This window comes from Bombina bombina, chromosome 5 (genome assembly GCF_027579735.1).
Source record: "Bombina bombina isolate aBomBom1 chromosome 5, aBomBom1.pri, whole genome shotgun sequence".
NCBI classification, from domain to species: domain Eukaryota; kingdom Metazoa; phylum Chordata; class Amphibia; order Anura; family Bombinatoridae; genus Bombina; species Bombina bombina.
In genome coordinates this window covers 955,178,884-955,198,883 of record NC_069503.1, presented here as the reverse complement: position 1 = coordinate 955,198,883, position 20,000 = coordinate 955,178,884, and the positions used below count along the sequence as shown (strand labels likewise).

The 20,000-nt window shown below is 40.7% G+C and overlaps 1 protein-coding gene across 1 annotated transcript in view; it reads left to right on the top strand.

The window, feature by feature from the left end:
• TPD52 (tumor protein D52) overlaps positions 1–20,000 on the top strand; it is a 212,582-nt gene that overhangs the window by 129,727 nt on the left and 62,855 nt on the right. The window contains exon 2 of the mRNA XM_053715154.1: positions 16,148–16,254. Coding sequence (XP_053571129.1) covers positions 16,148–16,254 — 107 coding nt within the window. The remainder of the gene's footprint in view (positions 1–16,147; positions 16,255–20,000) is intronic.

Here is a 20,000-nt window from a genome sequence, read left to right as displayed (position 1 = left end):
ACAGACACACAGACACACACAGACACAGACACACACAGACACAGACACACACAGACACAGACACACACAGACACAGACACACACAGACACAGACACACACAGACACAGACACACACAGACACACACAGACACAGACACACACAGACACAGACACACACAGACACAGACACACACAGACACACACAGACACAGACACACACAGACACAGACACACACAGACACAGACACACACACAGACACACACACAGACACACACAGACACAGACACACACAGACACAGACACACACAGACACAGACACACACAGACACACACAGACACAGACACACACAGACACAGACACACACAGACACAGACACACACAGACACAGACACACACAGACACACACAGACACAGACACACACAGACACAGACACACACAGACACAGACAGACACAGACAGACACACAGACAGACACACACACAGACACAGACACACACAGACACAGACACACACAGACACACACAGACACAGACACACACAGACACAGACACACACAGACACAGACACACACACAGACACACACACAGACACACACAGACACAGACACACACAGACACAGACAGACACAGACACAGACACACACAGACACAGACACACACAGACACAGACACACACAGACACAGACACACACAGACACAGACACACACAGACACACACAGACACAGACACAGACACACACAGACACACACAGACACACACAGACACAGACAGACACAGACACACACACACAGACACACACAGACACAGACAGACACAGACACACACAGACACACACAGACACACACAGACACAGACAGACACAGACACACACAGACACACACAGACACACACAGACACAGACACACACAGACACACACAGACACAGACACACACAGACACACACAGACACAGACACACACAGACACACACAGACACACACAGACACAGACACACACAGACACACACAGACACAGACACACACAGACACAGACACACACAGACACACACAGACACACACAGACACAGACACAGACACAGACACACACAGACACACACAGACACACACACAGACACAGACACAGACACAGACACACACAGACACACACAGACACAGACACACACAGACACACACAGACACACACAGACACAGACACACACAGACACACACAGACACACACAGACACACACAGACACAGACACACACACAGACACACACAGACACACACAGACACAGACACACACACAGACACACACACAGACACACACAGACACAGACACACACACACACACAGACACAGACACACACACAGACACACACAGACACACACAGACACACACAGACACAGACACACACACAGACACACACACAGACACACACACAGACACACACAGACACACACACACAGACACACACAGACACACACAGACACACACAGACACACACAGACACACACAGACACACACAGACACACACAGACACAGACACACACAGACACACAGACACACAGACACACACAGACACACACAGACACAGACACACACAGACACAGACAGACACAGACACAGACAAGACACAGACACACACAGACACAGACACACACAGACACAGACACACCACACACAGAGACATGCACACACAGACACACCACACGCACACCACACACAGACACAGACACACACAAACAGACAGACACACATAGAGAAACACACAGACACAGACACAGACACAGACACACACAGCACAGACACACACAGACACAGACACACACAGACACACACAGACACAGACACAGACACAGACAGACACAGACACACACAGACACAGACACAGACACAGACACACACAGACACACACAGACACAGACACACACAGACACACACAGACACACACGAGAGACACAGACACACACAGACACAGACACACACAGACACACACGAGAGACACACACAGACACACACACACACAGACACACACAGCACACAGACACACAGACACACAGACACACACACAGACACACACAGACACACACAGACACACACAGACACACACAGACACACACAGACACACACAGACACACACACAGACACACACACAGACACACACAGACACACACACAGACACACACACAGACACACACACAGACACACACACAGACACACACACACAGACACACACACACAGACACACACACACAGACACACACACACAGACACACACAGACACACACAGACACAGACACACACAGACACAGACACACACAGACACAGACACACACAGACACAGACACACACAGACACAGACACACACAGACACAGACACACACAGACACAGACACACACAGACACAGACACACACAGACACACACAGACACAGACACACACAGACACAGACACACACAGACACAGACACACACAGACACACACAGACACAGACACACACAGACACAGACACACACAGACACAGACACACACAGACACAGACACACACACAGACACACACAGACACAGACACACACAGACACAGACACACACAGACACAGACACACACAGACACAGACACACACAGACACACACAGACACAGACACACACAGACACAGACACAGACACACACAGACACAGACACACACAGACACAGACAGACACAGACAGACACACAGACAGACACACACACACAGACACAGACACACACAGACACAGACACACACAGACACACACAGACACAGACACACACAGACACAGACACACACAGACACACACAGACACAGACACACACAGACACAGACACACACAGACACAGACACACACACAGACACACACACAGACACACACAGACACAGACACACACAGACACAGACACACACAGACACAGACACACACAGACACACACAGACACAGACACACACAGACACAGACACACACAGACACAGACACACACAGACACAGACACACACAGACACAGACACACACAGACACAGACACACACAGACACAGACACACACAGACACAGACACACACAGACACACACAGACACAGACACACACAGACACAGACACACACAGACACAGACACACACACACAGACACAGACACAGACACAGACAGACACAGACACACACAGACACAGACACACACACAGACACACAGACACAGACACACACAGACACAGACACACACAGACACACACACAGACACAGACACACACAGACACAGACACACACAGACACAGACACACACAGACACACACAGACACAGACACACACACAGACACACACAGACACACACAGACACACACACAGACACACACAGACACACACAGACAGACACACACAGACACACACACAGACACACACAGACACACACAGACACAGACACACACAGACACAGACACACACAGACACAGACACAGCCACAGACACAGACACACAGACACAGACACACACAGACACACACAGACACACACAGACACCACACAGACACAGACACAGACACACACAGACACCACACAGACACACACAGACACAACACACGACACCGACAACACAGACACACAGACACACACACACAGGACACACACAGACAGACACACACAGACACACACAGACACAGACACACACAGACACAGACACACAGACACAGGACACACACAGACACACACAGACACACACACACACAGACACAGACACACACAGACACAGACACACACAGACACAGACACACACAGACACACACACACACAGACACACACACAGACACACACAGACACAGACACACACAGACACAGACACACACAGACACAGACACACACAGACACAGACACACACAGACACAGACACACACAGACACAGACACACACAGACACAGACACACACAGACACAGACACACACAGACACAGACACACACAGACACACACAGACACAGACACACACACAGACACACACACAGACACACACACAGACACACACACAGACACACACACAGACACACACACAGACACACACACAGACACACACACAGACACACACACACACAGACACAGACACACACAGACACAGACACACACAGACACAGACACACACAGACACAGACACACACAGACACAGACACACACAGACACAGACACACACAGACACAGACACACACAGACACAGACACACACAGACACAGACACACACAGACACAGACACACACAGACACAGACACACACAGACACACACAGACACACACAGACACACACAGACACACACAGACACAGACACACACAGACACAGACACACACAGACACAGACACACACAGACACAGACACACACAGACACAGACACACACAGACACAGACACACACAGACACAGACACACACAGACACAGACACACACAGACACAGACACACACAGACACAGACACACACAGACACAGACACACACAGACACAGACACACACAGACACAGACACAGACACACACAGACACAGACACACACAGACACAGACACACACAGACACACACAGACACAGACACACACAGACACACACAGACACAGACACAGACACAGACACACACAGACACAGACACAGACAGACACACACAGACACAGACAGACACACAGACAGACACACAGACAGACACACACACACAGACACACACACACAGACACACACACAGACACACACACAGACACACACACACAGACACACACACACAGACACACACACACAGACACACACACAGACACACACACCTATTCATATAAAAATACATACAAAATATCTTCTCTGCGTAATGTCTGAGGGCATTACGCAGAGAAGATATTTTGTAGGTTTCTTTTTTTAAATACCCTTATTAGGAATACATTGAATTAATCTGTTCTGTTTTTTTTTTTTGTTTTTTTTTAATAGCATTGAAATCTTACAAAATATCAGTTTATCAGTTAAAACAATACATACAACATTAACACAACACAATTTAAAATAAATTATATTGTTTATTATTATAACATTAAAATAAATGTTAAAAAGCTCTTAAAAGGCAATAAGCCATTAAAGGAGCGTGAAATATGTAAAAGAGTGGGCGGATAGGGTAGAAATATTGGGAGGAGAGTGGGCGGGGATCTGCATATAAAGGGGAGGGGTTTTGCATATAAATGCGTGGTACCTGTCAAATTAAGTTTGACAAGATATCCCTATTTGTACTACTCACACCTATTTATATAAACACACACACACCTCTTCATATAAACACACACACACACACCTCTTCATATAAACACATGCACCTATTGATATAAACATGCACACACCTCTTATAAACACACGCACCTATTCGTATAAACCTATATACACACAAACATACACATCTCTTCATATAAAAACACACACGCACCTATTCATATAAACCTATATACACGCACAAATATACCTCTTTATATTAACATACACACACACCTATTCATATAACCATACACACACACACCTATTCATATTAACATTGCATGCTTTATCTGATTTAAGGAAAGTTTAATTTTGATTTTACTGTCTCTTTTAAGCATTGAATTTCGTTTGAGAGGCAGCTGAAAACCAGTATTTCCCTTCTATTTTGTACATTTCATTGAAAACTTAAACTCTGCCATGTAATTATCCATTTTTAAAACCAATTACAGCCAAGCAGTTATGATCATTTAGTCGCAGAACTAGCTTATTATGTCATGCACTTAGAAATTGCCAGCTGTCCACTACAAAAATAATGTATGGCCTATAGGTGACGGCATTCAACGTTTTAACTTTGGCTTCACCATACATTTTTTCACAACAGAGCAGTGATTTTAACCCCTTGGCTGCTGGTAACACACAGATGGCACAGCGTTTATTTTATTCCCTTTTACCACCAGTCGTGCACACAGCAGTATGTGTTTACACATCCATGGTTCCCAATTCCTAGTAAAGAACAGAGCATTGGTTTTACCTCAGTGACTACACACACATAGCGTTGTTTTTATACCCCATAAGACTGCCAGTAACACACAGGGAATTTATTTTACTATTATTGGCTGTTAGTAACAACTAGAGCAGTAGATGTGCAGTGTTGGTCCTTTCAAAATCATACTTGTAATTTATAGAGGCATGGGAGACATTTAAAATATACCTGCCAGTCAAGGGACTTAAAGATTCCAGTTTTTTTAAGTGTCCAGTATTTTTATACAGATTTTACTGGACAGCCTGCCAGAGTAATGGTCTCTCCGGTTAAATACTGTACACCTGGCAGCCCTACATGCACTGAAGTGATGGTAAACGTTATACTATATGAACATAAATCCTGAATCTACCTTTTTATTTTAACATTACTTTCATTTAAAAAAAAATATATAATTAATTTTATTTACATTTTCTTTAAAGTTGACGTTTTAACTACTTTTCCAATCCGTTTGCAGCTATATGGCACGGATGTGCTCTCTTAGCCAGTGGATTGGATAAGAGGTGAAAAGATCATCTTGAGAAAAAGACATTTGTAGAGGGTGGCCGGACGGGGAATAATCAAACCTAAAGAAAGGCATTTTGCACAAAAGAATTACAAGTGAAATCACTATTAAAATAAAAGGTAGATTTGAGATTTCCTTTCATATAGTATAGTATAAACTTTACCATCACTTGATACCACTTTGCCTTTTGGGCTAAAAGCCTTTGCAAGTTTCTGTAATTTTTGTGTAACAACACTGACACAGTGATTAAAATTAAAATAAAAAAATATAGCTGATCTGTATGAAGTAGATATATATTGGAAATTAGGTGACAACAACAATTATTTGTGAGTCACAAAGACAAGAAAAAAGGCCACGTTTCGGGAGGCAATTCCTTAGTCATGCCATGCCAAACATCCACATTTTAATGACTTATATATACTTGTACCACTTCTGTCTGAAGTAGATGCCACATAGAGTTGCACAAGTGCATCAGATTGTTGTGTAATCTGTTGCAGCCCTCTTCAGTAGCTATGGAGATAAGAGAACATCTTTCCTATTTCTACATTTTGGTCATTATGAGAATGCTGTTGTCGGATGTTTGCTATATAAAGCAGTGAGATTTAGATTTGCAGATTGATAGAGGCCTCAATGAGCAATAGTCTAGGTTACTAATTTTCAAACCTGTTCAGGATTACCTTGGATGAGAGCAGGTAAAATAACAATGTTTATTAATCAGCTGATTATTTCACCTGAGCTCTAGTTCAGATATCCTCAACATGTGGCCTGTTATTGAGGTCTGAGGACAGGTTTAAAATCCAGTGGTCTAGGGGTATAGATTCTGAGTGCTCTTGAGGGTGGTAATATGGTGACCTCTGGTCTGTGATGGTTGATGGGAGTTTTTTTGTTTTTTTTAAACACACATACTTTAAGGAGCAAGGAATCTTCAGAGCTATCCACATTCCCTCTCTTTTTTTAAACATACATATGAATATATTGTGTTGCTTTTTAGAGTTAAAATGAAATATAATTAAATTTAACCAGAATTAAATTATATTTTGTATCCATGGGCCTAAACAATGTTTAAAAAGACTGCTAATATTTTCCTGTATTGTCCATCAGTACATTGTCATAGCCAAAGCTCTAAATCTGTTGATTTAATATGGTTGATGTTGTGAACAAGTGCTATGCTAGCAGATGCAGTCACATTTTACTGAACTGATGAAAGGTTAGCAAGAGAGAGAGTAAAAGTGCTGAATGTAGCATGTTTTGTTCTATAGATTGCACTGTAGCGCCCCCAAGTGGTTTATAAAAATCAGGTCATAGTATAATGCCTGTCACCTAAAACCGCAGAGTATTATCTATGGTCCCAAAGCACAAGAGAAAGATTAAACCTAAGGCTCTGAAGTCTGGTGCCTAGAATGCATTAAGTAATGGATTTATTGAATAAGCACTTTCCTGTAAGGCATCCGGTACTCATCTCTGCTATAAATGGCATATAGTCATGTGACCTTTTTATGAGTATTGAATTGTTTAAAGAAAAGTAGAGCAAATGTGCATTTAATGTTAGTGTCCTAACACATCTTGGGCAAGCAGAATCTATGCTCGTCGTCGGCAATGCACAGATGGCATGCACTATCCACCAGCGGCCTCTAATCTCTCTTTGTCCCAGAAGATTAAGAGCCTTCTGGTTTTGCTTGTGATTTTTTTTTTTATTTATTTATTAATTTTCTGCATATTTTTACTGGGCAGGTTCAAATCTGGCTCCAAAATGCACAGTTATATTTGAATACCAATAGTTGAATTGCAGCAGAAGTAGGAATCTTGCCATTGTTTACACAGTTTTTTTCTATTTTGCATAAGTAAACCAATCGTAAGAAGTGCTTTCACATCACCGGGAAGTTAACTTATTAAATGACAGGTCTGCAGTCATGTGAATCGTGAGGGATATTTAGAAAGGGAGAGTGCACTGCGGCCTTGCTAGATAAAGGTATCAGACGTCTTTTTCTTTTCCAAAGGGATACAAGTGAACAGGAACACAGCAAAAGGTCCATAAAATGATAAATTAGGATATTAACAGAGATGGATTCTAGAGAGATTGATCTACAAGAAGATTACAAGTCGCCTTTTAATTTTGATGCTGGAGTTAATAGGAATTATCTTTTTTTGTCGCCAAGTCTGAACAACACTCCGCCGGATTCTCCGACATTCCTAAGCACTGGTAAAATGGCACTGCATGTAATGTTCCTTTTAATGGTCTCATAATGTGTGTAGTAGGAATACGTAGCACTGTATGTCCAGAGATGTGGTTTTTGCTAATTAGCTGGACACAATTTACTAAAAGCTCTCTCCAGCTTCACCAGTTAATTTTTAAATATTTTTTGTATTTAAGAAAAACAAGGAAATATGAAACTACCCAGAATAACAAAGGAACAGGTGAAATGCTGTGGGAGACCGGACAGTTCTATTTAGTTAATATTTTCCACTATGACTGAGGAACACCTACCAGATTGTTTGTTTAAACTGTGACTACACTTTGGCAAACACAACCCCATAGAAACATCAAGTTTGGTTCCACCCTTACTAGATTATTTTGTAATCTCCGCCATAACTGCTTGACAAATATTTGTACCAATATTAGCTAGTAATATAAATATATATATTTTTTTAGTAGAGCATTGTATATTAATAAAACGTATTTAATAAAAAAATATGACCTTTTTAGCAAGTGTTTGTATTATGTTATAATGAACTTTAATTAGAAAAGCAAGTATAAAATAAACAGAGGTTATTGTCTGCACACAATTAAATGTGTTCGTATTGTAATGAACTTTATTAGGAAAAAAGAAAATAATAACTATAAAATAATAATAACTATAAAATATTAGGATGTCATTGCCAATACATTATTTATTCATTTGGATACTATTACAGTTGACCTCATAAAACATTGTTATAAAGGAATGTAATCACAATTACATTTGTATAAATTGAGACTGGAATAAATTATTTTTTTTCTGTATAGTTCTTACCTTTTGATCATTGTAACCATTTCATTGCTTGTAAAAATCACACTGTACAGCGTACATATGAAATGAATTGCTTAAAAGAAAATATTATAAATGATTACATTAGTAAGCTCTGTTCTACACCAGCTCTACCAACCACAAACTGCTTTATAGCACTATGGGTGAAATACAACTGTATTGCTTTTATTGGGATACAGTCTTGTAAATGTCTTTGACAAATAAGGTAATCATTTACATACTTAAGGTCCCCTGCACTTGCATTTTAAAATAAAGCACATGGTACAATCTTGATATGGTTAGTAAATTATTAGCTTTAAAAAAAACCCCATCTATTTCCTAACCTTCCACATAATTAATTAAATTCACTAATATAATAGTATGGCCTTTAGCTATAAATAAATCTGTAAACATGTTTTCCACAATTATAGCTGCAAGTAGAAAAAAGTGTTTTGTATGAACATCCTGATTTGCTACCGTAAAAATATTTCAGTTACATTATGATCATAGAGAACATATTGACAAACGTTGCAGTTTCTATCAATGTTATTTTTAGCCTTGAAAATAAATGGTAATTTTGTTCCCCTTTGTGTTGCTGATTCCAGTTGCAGGAACTGGAGTACATTTTACAGATATGCTAAGATTGTTTTCATTTTGTTTAGTGAGTCTCAGATTTAATCAGGAACATCATTTGCTCTAGAATCCTTGGAATGCTCTAAAATAGCTACAAATGTCAAATAAATTTTTGTAGTGACATATTTCATTTGTGTCATTTTTAATCTGTTAGAACATGTCATTTTAGGACTATTGACCCTGCTCTACTGTGTGTTTAACCCCCGCAAATGGGATAAACACACAATAGAAGTGCCCCTCGGGACCGCAACATGACTCAAATGTGCACAGTAGAGCAGGGTCGATTCGTTTTAAATTTGACATTCTCTAATGGATCAGAACATTCACAGAAATAGTGGCTTATGTCCCAGCTACTGATACCTGTCAACATGAGACTTAGGGCCTGATTCTCTAAAGCTCAAGTCTAGCGAGATTATCTAAGAAGTCTTGTGAGTAATGTTGCCAACTCTCCCTTATTTCAAGGGACCTCCCTTATTTGCCAAACGTTTTACCAGGCTCCCTTATTTATCTGCTCTTAGAACCTTGTTCTCTCTCATTTTTTTACAACCTATAAAGCTCCATTTCAAACGTTTGTGCTCTTAAAGGGATATGAAATTAAAAAAAATCTTTCCATATTCAATTTTAAGCACCTTTCTACTTTTTTTACTCCTATTATCAATTTCTCTTCGTTGTCTTACTATCTTTATTTTAAAAAAGGTACATCAAGGCCAATTTAGCTAGCAATCAGCAAGTGCTACCTAGGGGCTGAACCAAAAATGGGCCGGCTCCCAAACTTACATTCCTGCTTTTCAAATAAAGATACCAAGAGAACAAAGAAACATTTATAATAGGAGTAAATTAGAAAGTTGCTTAAAATTGCATGTTCTATCTGAATCCTGAAAGAAAACATTTGGGTTTCATATCACTAAGTTAATAATGTTGATATATCTGACAGTTTAATGTCTTTACTCCCACTGGGCCTTAAAGCGAAGGTAAAGTTTTTCGTTTTTGCAGCCTGTATTCTATTCCTCATCTAATATATAGCATGATCGCAACTGTTTTTTAATTTTTTTTTATATATATTATAGTTATAAATACACTTTATATTTACATTCCCGGCCGTTCCTAGCTCCGCCCTCCATGTATTTCCGGATAATTGCCTTGCTTACTTCAAATGCGCGTTCCTGATTGCCGGAACAATTGCGCATGCGCACCATTCCCCATACAATCCATTTGCGCCTGCGTGACCCAAAAAATTTTATACCTAAAGCTCAGGCGTCAATCGTTACAACATAGTATTCAATGACTAGCTATTCATTCATTACTATTTTGTAAGCGAATTGTGAACGCTGCAAGGGCCCGATCCGATATGCAGCGTCGCCCGTAAATGCCGGCGACGCTGAAATTTGCGCTGGTTTGGTATCACATATACGGCGTCACCTAGAAGTTACGCTCGTATATTTCTGCCGTCGTCCGTAGTTTTTTTGGGCCATAGGCAGGTATACCAAACCAGCGCAGTTCGGTATCCAATATACAGCGTAAGGACTTACGTGGCGAAAATGGAGAAATCTTACTCCATTTTCACCTCGCCACAAAAAGCAGCCGTAGTAAGCCTTACGCTGTCTATTGGAGCCCCGTAACTCCCTAAACTAGCTACAAAATAAACCTAACACCTAACGCATGCGCAATGTCTATCTAGCTGTCAACCGCGATCCCCCGCCGCAATCCCTAATAAAATATTTAACCCCTAAACTGCCGCTCCCGGACCCCGCCGCCAACTACATTAACTACCCCCTACACCGTCGCCAACAATATTAAACTACCCCCTAAAGTGAGCCCCTTACACCGCCGCCATCTACCTTACCTACCCACTAAAGTGAGCCCCTTACACCGCCGCCATCTACCTTACCTACCCCCTAATGTGAGCTCCTACCCCGCCGCCATCTATTTTAAAATTATTAACCCCTAATCTAATCCCCCTACCCCTCCGCCAGCTATATTAAATTATTTAACCCCTAAATTACTAAACTATCCCTACCACTAAACCTAAGTCTAACCCTAAAAATAGCCCTGAAAAGGGCTTTTTGCATGGCATTACCCCAAAGTAACAGCTCTATTGCCAGCCCTTAAAAGGGCTTTTTGCTGGGATTTGCCCCAAATAATTCAGCTCTTTTACCAGCCCTTAAAAGGGCTTTTGGCGGGGCTTTGTCACAAAGTAAACTGCTCCTTTTGCATCTAATCTAATCCCCCTACACCGGCCCTACCTATAATAAATGTATTAACCCCTAATCTAATCACCCTACACCGCCGCCAGCTATATTAACCCTAATTATATTAGGGTTAATATAGTTAATATCGTTATTATATTATCTTTATATTAATTATAATAACCCTATCTAACTCTAACATCCCTAACTAAACTCTTATTAAAATAAATCTAATATTATTAATGAAAATATCCCTTTTTAAATCTAAATACTTACCTATAAAATAAACCCTAAGATAGATACAATGTAATTAATAATTACATTGTAGCTATTTTAGGGTTTATATTTATTTTAAAGCTAACTTGGTATTTATTTTAACTAGTTACAATAGCTATTAAATAGTTAATTACTATTTAATAGCTACATAGTTAAAATAATTACCAATTTACCTGTAAAATAAATCCTAACCTAAGTTACAAATACACCTACACTATCAATAAATTAAATAAACTACAAATATATCAACTAAAATACAATAAAATAATCTAAACTAAATTACACAAAAAACAAACACTAATTTATAAAAAATAAAAAAAAATATTAGAAGATTTTTAAGCTAATTACACATATTCTAAGCCCCCTAATAAAATAATAAAGCCCCCCAAAATAAAAAAACTCTTCATCCGATCCGGGAGATGTCTTCAATCAAGCTGCAGAGAAGTCTTATTCCATCCGACGATGTCTTCAAGCAAGCGGCAGAGAGTCTTCTTCCATCCGGTGATGTCTTGAAGCAAATCTGATTGGCTGATTGAATCAGCCAATCGGATTGGCTGATTCAATCAGCCAATCAGATTTTTCTACCTTAATTCCGATTGGCTGATAGAATCCTATCAGCCAATCGGAATTCGACGGACGCCATCTTGGATGACGTCATTTAAAGGAACCTCATTCCTCGTTTAGTCTTTGTGCCGGATGGATGCTCCGCGGCGGAGGAGCAAAGAAAGAAGATTGAAGATGCCGCTTTGCTTGAAGACATCGCCGGATGGAAGAAGAATTCACTGCCGCTTGATTGGACATCGCCCGGATCGGATGAAGAGTTCTGCCCGGCTGGGTGAATACAAGGTAGGGAGATCTTCAGCGGGGTAGTGTTAGGTTTATTTAAGGGGGGTTTGGGTGGGTTTAGAATAGGGGTATGTGGGTGGTGGGTTGTAATGTTGGGGGGTGGTATTGTGTTTATCTTTACAGGCAAAAGAGCAGTTTTCTTTGGGGAATGCCTCGCTAAAGGCCCTTTTAAGGGCTGGTAAGGTAAAAGAGCTTTGAACTTTTTTAATTTAGAATAGGGCAGGGAAATTTTTTTATTTTGGGGGCTTTATTATTTTATTAGGGGGCTTAGAATAGGTGTAATTAGCTTAAAAATCTTGTAATATTTTTTTTATTTTTTGTAATTTAGTGTTTTTTTTTTTTGGTAATTTAGTTTAGTTTAATTTATTGTATTTTAGTTTAGATATTTGTAGTTTATTTAATTTATTGATAGCGTAGGTGTATTTGTAACTTAGGTTAGGATTTATTTTACAGGTACATTGGTAATTATTTTAACTAGGTAGTTATTAAATAGTTAATAACTAATAACTATTGTACCTAGTTAAAATAAATACAAAGTTGCCTGTAAAATAAATATAAACCCTAAAATTGCTACAATGTAATTATTAATTACATTGTAGCTATCTTAGGGTTTATTTTATAGGTAAGTATTTAGATTTAAATAGGAATATTTTAATTAATAATATTAATATTAATTAGATCTATTTTAATAAGAATTTAGTTAGGGATGTTAGAGTTAGATAGGGTTATTATACTTAATAAATATATATATATATATATATATATATATATATATATATATATATATATATAATATAATAACTATATTAACCCTAATATAATTAGGGTTAATATAGTTAGTATAGCTGGCGGCGGTGTAGGGGGATTAAATTAGGGGTTAATATTTTTAAAATAGATGGCGGCGGGGTAGCTAAGGTAGATGGCGTAGATGTCGGCGGGGTAGATGTCGGCAGGGTAGATGGGGTAGATGTCGGCGGGGTAGATGGGGTAGATGTCGGCGGGGTAGATGGGGTAGATGTCGGCGGGGTAGATGGGGTAGATGTCGGCGGGGTAGATGGGGTAGATGTCGGCGGGGTAGATGGGGTAGATGTCGGCGGGGTAGATGGGGTAGATGTCGGCGGGGTAGATGGGGTAGATGTCGGCAGGGTAGATGGGGCAGATGTCGGCGGGGCAGATGTCGGCGGGGCAGATGTCGGCGGGGCAGATGGGGGTAGATGTCGGCGGGGCAGATGTCGGCGGGGCAGATGGGGGCAGATGTCGGCGGGGCAGATGGGGGCAGATGTCGGCGGGGCAGATGGGGGCAGATGTCGGCGGGGCAGATGGGGGCAGATGTCGGCGGGGCAGATGGGGGCAGATGTCGGCGGGGCAGATGGGGGCAGATGTCGGCGGGGTAGATGTCGGCGGGCTAGATTTCGGCAGGGTAGATGGGGTAGATGTCGGCGGGGTAGATGGGGTAGATGTCGGCGGGGTAGATGGGGTAGATGTCGGCGGGGTAGATGGGGTAGATGTCGGCGGGGTAGATGGGGTAGATGTCGGCGGGGTAGATGGGGTAGATGTCGGCGGGGTAGATGTCAGCGGGCTAGATTTCGGCGGGGTAGATGGGGTAGATGTCGGCGGGGTAGATGTATGTCGGCGGGGTAGATGTATGTCGGCGGGGTAGATGTCGGCGGGGTAGATGGGGTAGATGTCGGCGGGGTAGATGGGGTAGATGTCGGCGGGGTAGATGTCGGCGGGGTAGATGGGGTAGATGCTGGCAGGGTAGATGGCGCAGGGGTAGATGGCGGCAGGGTAGCGAAGGTAGATGGCGGCGGTTTAGGGGTTAATAACTTTATTAGGTAGCGGCGGGGTCCGGGAGCGGCGGTTTAGGGGTTAAACACTTTATTAGGGACCGCGGTTGACAGGTAGATAGACATTGCGCATGCGTTAGGTGTTCGGAATTGTTTGCGCATGCGCTACATGTGAAAGAGCATGGATTGTCAATGACGATTTGTCAGGGAACGCATGCGCAGTTTGATCGCGTTACGTGTGCAAAAAGGGGCTGGACGCCACGGGGTATGAGCTATAATTCGTTAAGGACAATGTCAATCAAATTAGATACGAGGGACAAGATGGCGGGCGGAGGAAGAAAGTAAGCAAAGTAGGGTTTTAAATCCTTCGATTATGGTTTTAGTCTTTAATTATAAAAAAATGATGAATTAAACTAACGTTTATTTTAGGTAATTAACAAGATGAGGAAGAGTGGTAAACGTGACTTGACATTCACTTTAAATGAGAATAGAATTCCTGGATTTGCAGAAAGTTGGTTCATGTATTAAGATAGACTGTGGGAATGATTTGTATGAAGAATTTTGTTGTACCATACTATCAAATTGTAAACTGCTGTATAATTTGTCAACTTCTTAGTTGGTAAATCTAACAGTCTCTCAAACTATTTTGGAAAGGCAAATTATATTTTAAAACATTTTTATCTTCCTATACAAGATTCTGAAGGAGAGACAAACACTTTTAAAAAAGTTTAAAAAACAACAAAAACAAGCTTGAATATTGCGTGATTTCTCTCTATGCTGTTGAGCTTTGCTGATTGGGCCCCTAGTGTGGGAAGGAGTGGCACTGTGATAATGTGTGTACTGTTGTAAAATGAATATAATAGGATAAAATAACTATTAACTATTTATGACAAAGTTGCTGATAAGCATTTACTTCTACTCTTAGATTTGTTGAGACCAGATTCAGTACCGGTGGGCGAAGATGCAGCTGCTACAGTGCCAGAGACTTTAACGGAGGAGGAGCATGAAAAGCTAAGAAAAGAACTTGAAAAGGTAATGTCTTTCTTTATTCTGTCAATAGTGGAAATTCTGCATTCTAATTGGTTATCTTCATGCCAAACATATTACGTAGATAATACCGCTAATAATGAATATTATTAGGTTTCATTATCTTTATTTCTTTCTAATGATAGTGAGCGTCCACAAGACCTTACTCTTGGGAATTACATCACCTGGAGGAGGCAGACACCCTACCAGAGCTCTCAAATATCTCTCCTACTTTCCTTTACCTTCCAGTAGTTGTTTGCCTCGGCAAGGAGAGAGGTGTTTAGCAAAAGTGAATTTTATATTTCATGAATACTCCTAATGATTTACCCTCAGCAGATAGATCCCATGGGAGAAGGTTTGGAATATATGGCTGGTTCAATATAAATCTTTTTTTTTTTTTTGTAAAGTTTTCTGCACAACAGCAAGCCACAGGTGTCGCTGGGAAGTTCCCAAGCCTCCTCTTGTTATGGCCAGATGGATGTACTTCTCTTCTAAGATGCCTCTGCTGTTAGTTACAGTATAGGAATTCAAGACCCACTGCTCATCATTTCCCCCCCCCCCCCCCAGGCATCAGAGCAAGGTGGACATGGGAGTATGCTTCAGTCCATTCTGCATATTGGAGGTACTTAGTAAGTACACTTGATATAACACACTCAGTTCTATACAATCGGACTTTAGTGAAGAGACCTTTTACACACAAAGTAGCAGTTTGTGGACAGTTGTAGGTTTGTGCACATGTTAGTTGGATTTTACCTTAAAGAGGGTCTGGAATTTAGAACACAATGGAGACTATGTTTGTTTATTCTTGGGGTGTGTAACATGCTTAAAATAACTATTACTCTTTAATTCCTAACCGGCTCCGATACCTCTCTGCGTCTATGAAAAGGGGAGTCTTGTAGGGTGTCATCACTATTTCATACTTTTATTTGAGGTTTTGATTTAATACTATGGAGTAAACTAATCCTGTCATCTGAGGACACTGCCTTGGAAATTGTTATTCCTACCAACAAATGTTTGTTATGCAAGGCTGTAGTAATGTGTTCACCTGCAGAACTTTGTGGCCCTTGTCTGTCTTCTGTTCTACACAAATCCCCAGTTCTCCATATCCTGTAGAACAGCCTATTGTATCTGTTAACACAGGATCAGCAAAGTCCAGCGCACCCGGCAGCAAATGAGACTCAACAAGTAATAAATGCCAAGTAGTTACCTGTTTATTATGAACATGTGGACAAAACGGCTGAACTAGCCAAAAATGCCAAATAGCAAAGTGCTCCAACACGTAAGAAAATAACCGCAAAAGACAGGCAGCAGGATAGGGAACAAATTAGGTCAGACGCGTTTCCTTATGTTGCTACATAGTAATCCTCAGTGACCATGTCTGATACCCATAATTCAGTGCCTTAAATACAGAGCTGTTAATCAATCACAGCAATTAAAGGGCTAATTATTGTATAGCCAATCATGAAAGACAAATAAATGTGGGCAAAGACATGTCACTAGAATTACAATGTCTTAACAAGAAAAATATATACTTATAAAATAAATTTATTATATGTATACGTTATTTATTTTATAAGTATATATTTTTCTTGTTAAGACATTGTAATTCTAGTGACATGTCTTTGCCCACATTTATTTGTCTTTCATGATTGGCTATACAATAATTAGCCCTTTAATTGCTGTGATTGATTAACAGCTCTGTATTTAAGGCACTGAATTATGGGTATCAGACATGGTCACTGAGGATTACTATGTAGCAACATAAGGAAACGCGTCTGACCTAATTTGTTCCCTATCCTACTGCCTGTCTTTTGCTGTTATTTTCTTACGTGTTGGAGCACTTTGCTATTTGGCATTTTTGGCTAGTTCAGCCGTTTTGTCCACATGTTCATAATAAACAGGTAACTTCTTGGCATTTATTACTTGTTGAGTCTCATTTGCTGCTGGGTGTGCTAGACTTTGCTGATCCTGTGTTTGTTTGGGGGCGTTGATGGAGCGCTCCGTTTTCCTTTGCACAGGAGCAGATGAGTGAAACTGACACGTCATCACAGACGTTGAGCAAGAGGGTGTGTACACTACGTGAAGAGCGTCACATGATTGAACTAGACACGGTGTTTGTGTCTGAGCGCTTCCCTAGCTGCGAGTATTGTATCTGTTAATCAGGGACTGTCTGATTTTCCATCAGGTTTTAAAGCTCCTTTGCAATCATCTGTTTCTGAGGCCCTTGAGGCATTACCGCCTCCAAGTAAGCTAAAGCACTGCTCTTCAGATACTAAAGGTAGCGTTTCTTCTGGCACTATGTTTATCAGACAATCCCTTAGAGTCAGATAGAGAACCTGAGGACATGACCTTTCAATTCAAAATGGAGCACCTATGCTACTTATTTAAGGAGGTGCTTAGAAATCTAGGAGTTCAGGACCCTAAGTCGTCTGGGGTGAAACCAGTCCATAATCTAGATATCATCTTCAGACCCAGGTGTAGGACGCCTGAAACATTTCCAGTACCTTCTTTGGTTACTCAGATCATTCCAAAGCAATGCGATAAACCAGGAGTATGGTTTACTCCATCTCAAACATTTTAAGAAACTCTTTTCTGTGTCTGAATCAAATTTGTGCCTCTGGGGTACTATCCCCAGGTTAGATGGAGCTATATATCTACTTTAGCCAAGATAACTACCATCCCTTTGGAGGATAGTATATCTTTTAAGAATCCTATGGACAGGAAACTTGAGTATTACCTTAGGAAAGCATTGTTGTAGGGCAGGTTACTATTCCAGCCTGCAGAAAGTATTGCTGCAGTCGCAGAAGTGGCTGCTTTCTGGTGCAATTCCTCATCTGATCTGGTGTCAAAGGAATCTTCCTTGGAGGAAATTTTAGGATTACATTCAGGCTTTGAAGACCACAAATTCTTTCATTTGCAATGCAATTATACAGATTGTTCATATTAAAGGGTCATGAAACCCCAACACTTTCTTTCATTATTCTGATAAAAATACAATTTTAAAAAGGTTTCTAATTTACTTCTATTATCAAATTTGCTTAGTTATCATGTTATTCTTTGTTGAAGAGATACCTAGGTAGATAGCGTGCACATGCCTGAGGCACTACATGACAGGAAATAGTGCTGCCATCTAGTGCTCTTGCCAATGTATAACATTGTTGCAAGACTGCTTCCATATAGTGCTGCAGACACGTGCACTCTCCTGAGCTTATTTTCTGCTTTTCAACAAAGAATAACAAGAAAATGAAGAAAATGTGATAATAGAGGTAAATTGGAAAGTTGTTTAAAACGGTATGCAATTGTAATTCATGAAATACAATTTCGGGGTTTTATGTTCCTTTTAATGTAAAAAATACAGCTTTGGCTGTGCTTTCCAGGAGAGCTCTTTGGCTTAAGCCATAGTCGGCAGACATGGTTTCCAAGTCTAGTCTCCAAATTCTGGCTTTTAAGGGTAAAAACTTTTTTGGTCTTGGTTTGGACTCTATTATTTTTACCGTGACTGAGGGCAAGGGAGCGTTTTTGCCCCAGGATAAGAAGTCCAGACCAGAGTGAAAATCTAGTGGACGTTTTCATTTTTGCCAGAAGAAAACTCCAAAATCTTCATTCTCTCAGAAGAATGAGCCCTACTTGGAGACCAAATCCTACCTGGGACAAGTCTTAGCAGACAAATAAATAATCCTTTTTGATTTAAAAAAAACCCACATGAAGGAGCATCTCCTGAGTCGCACTTTACTCCGGTAGGGGTGTGTGTA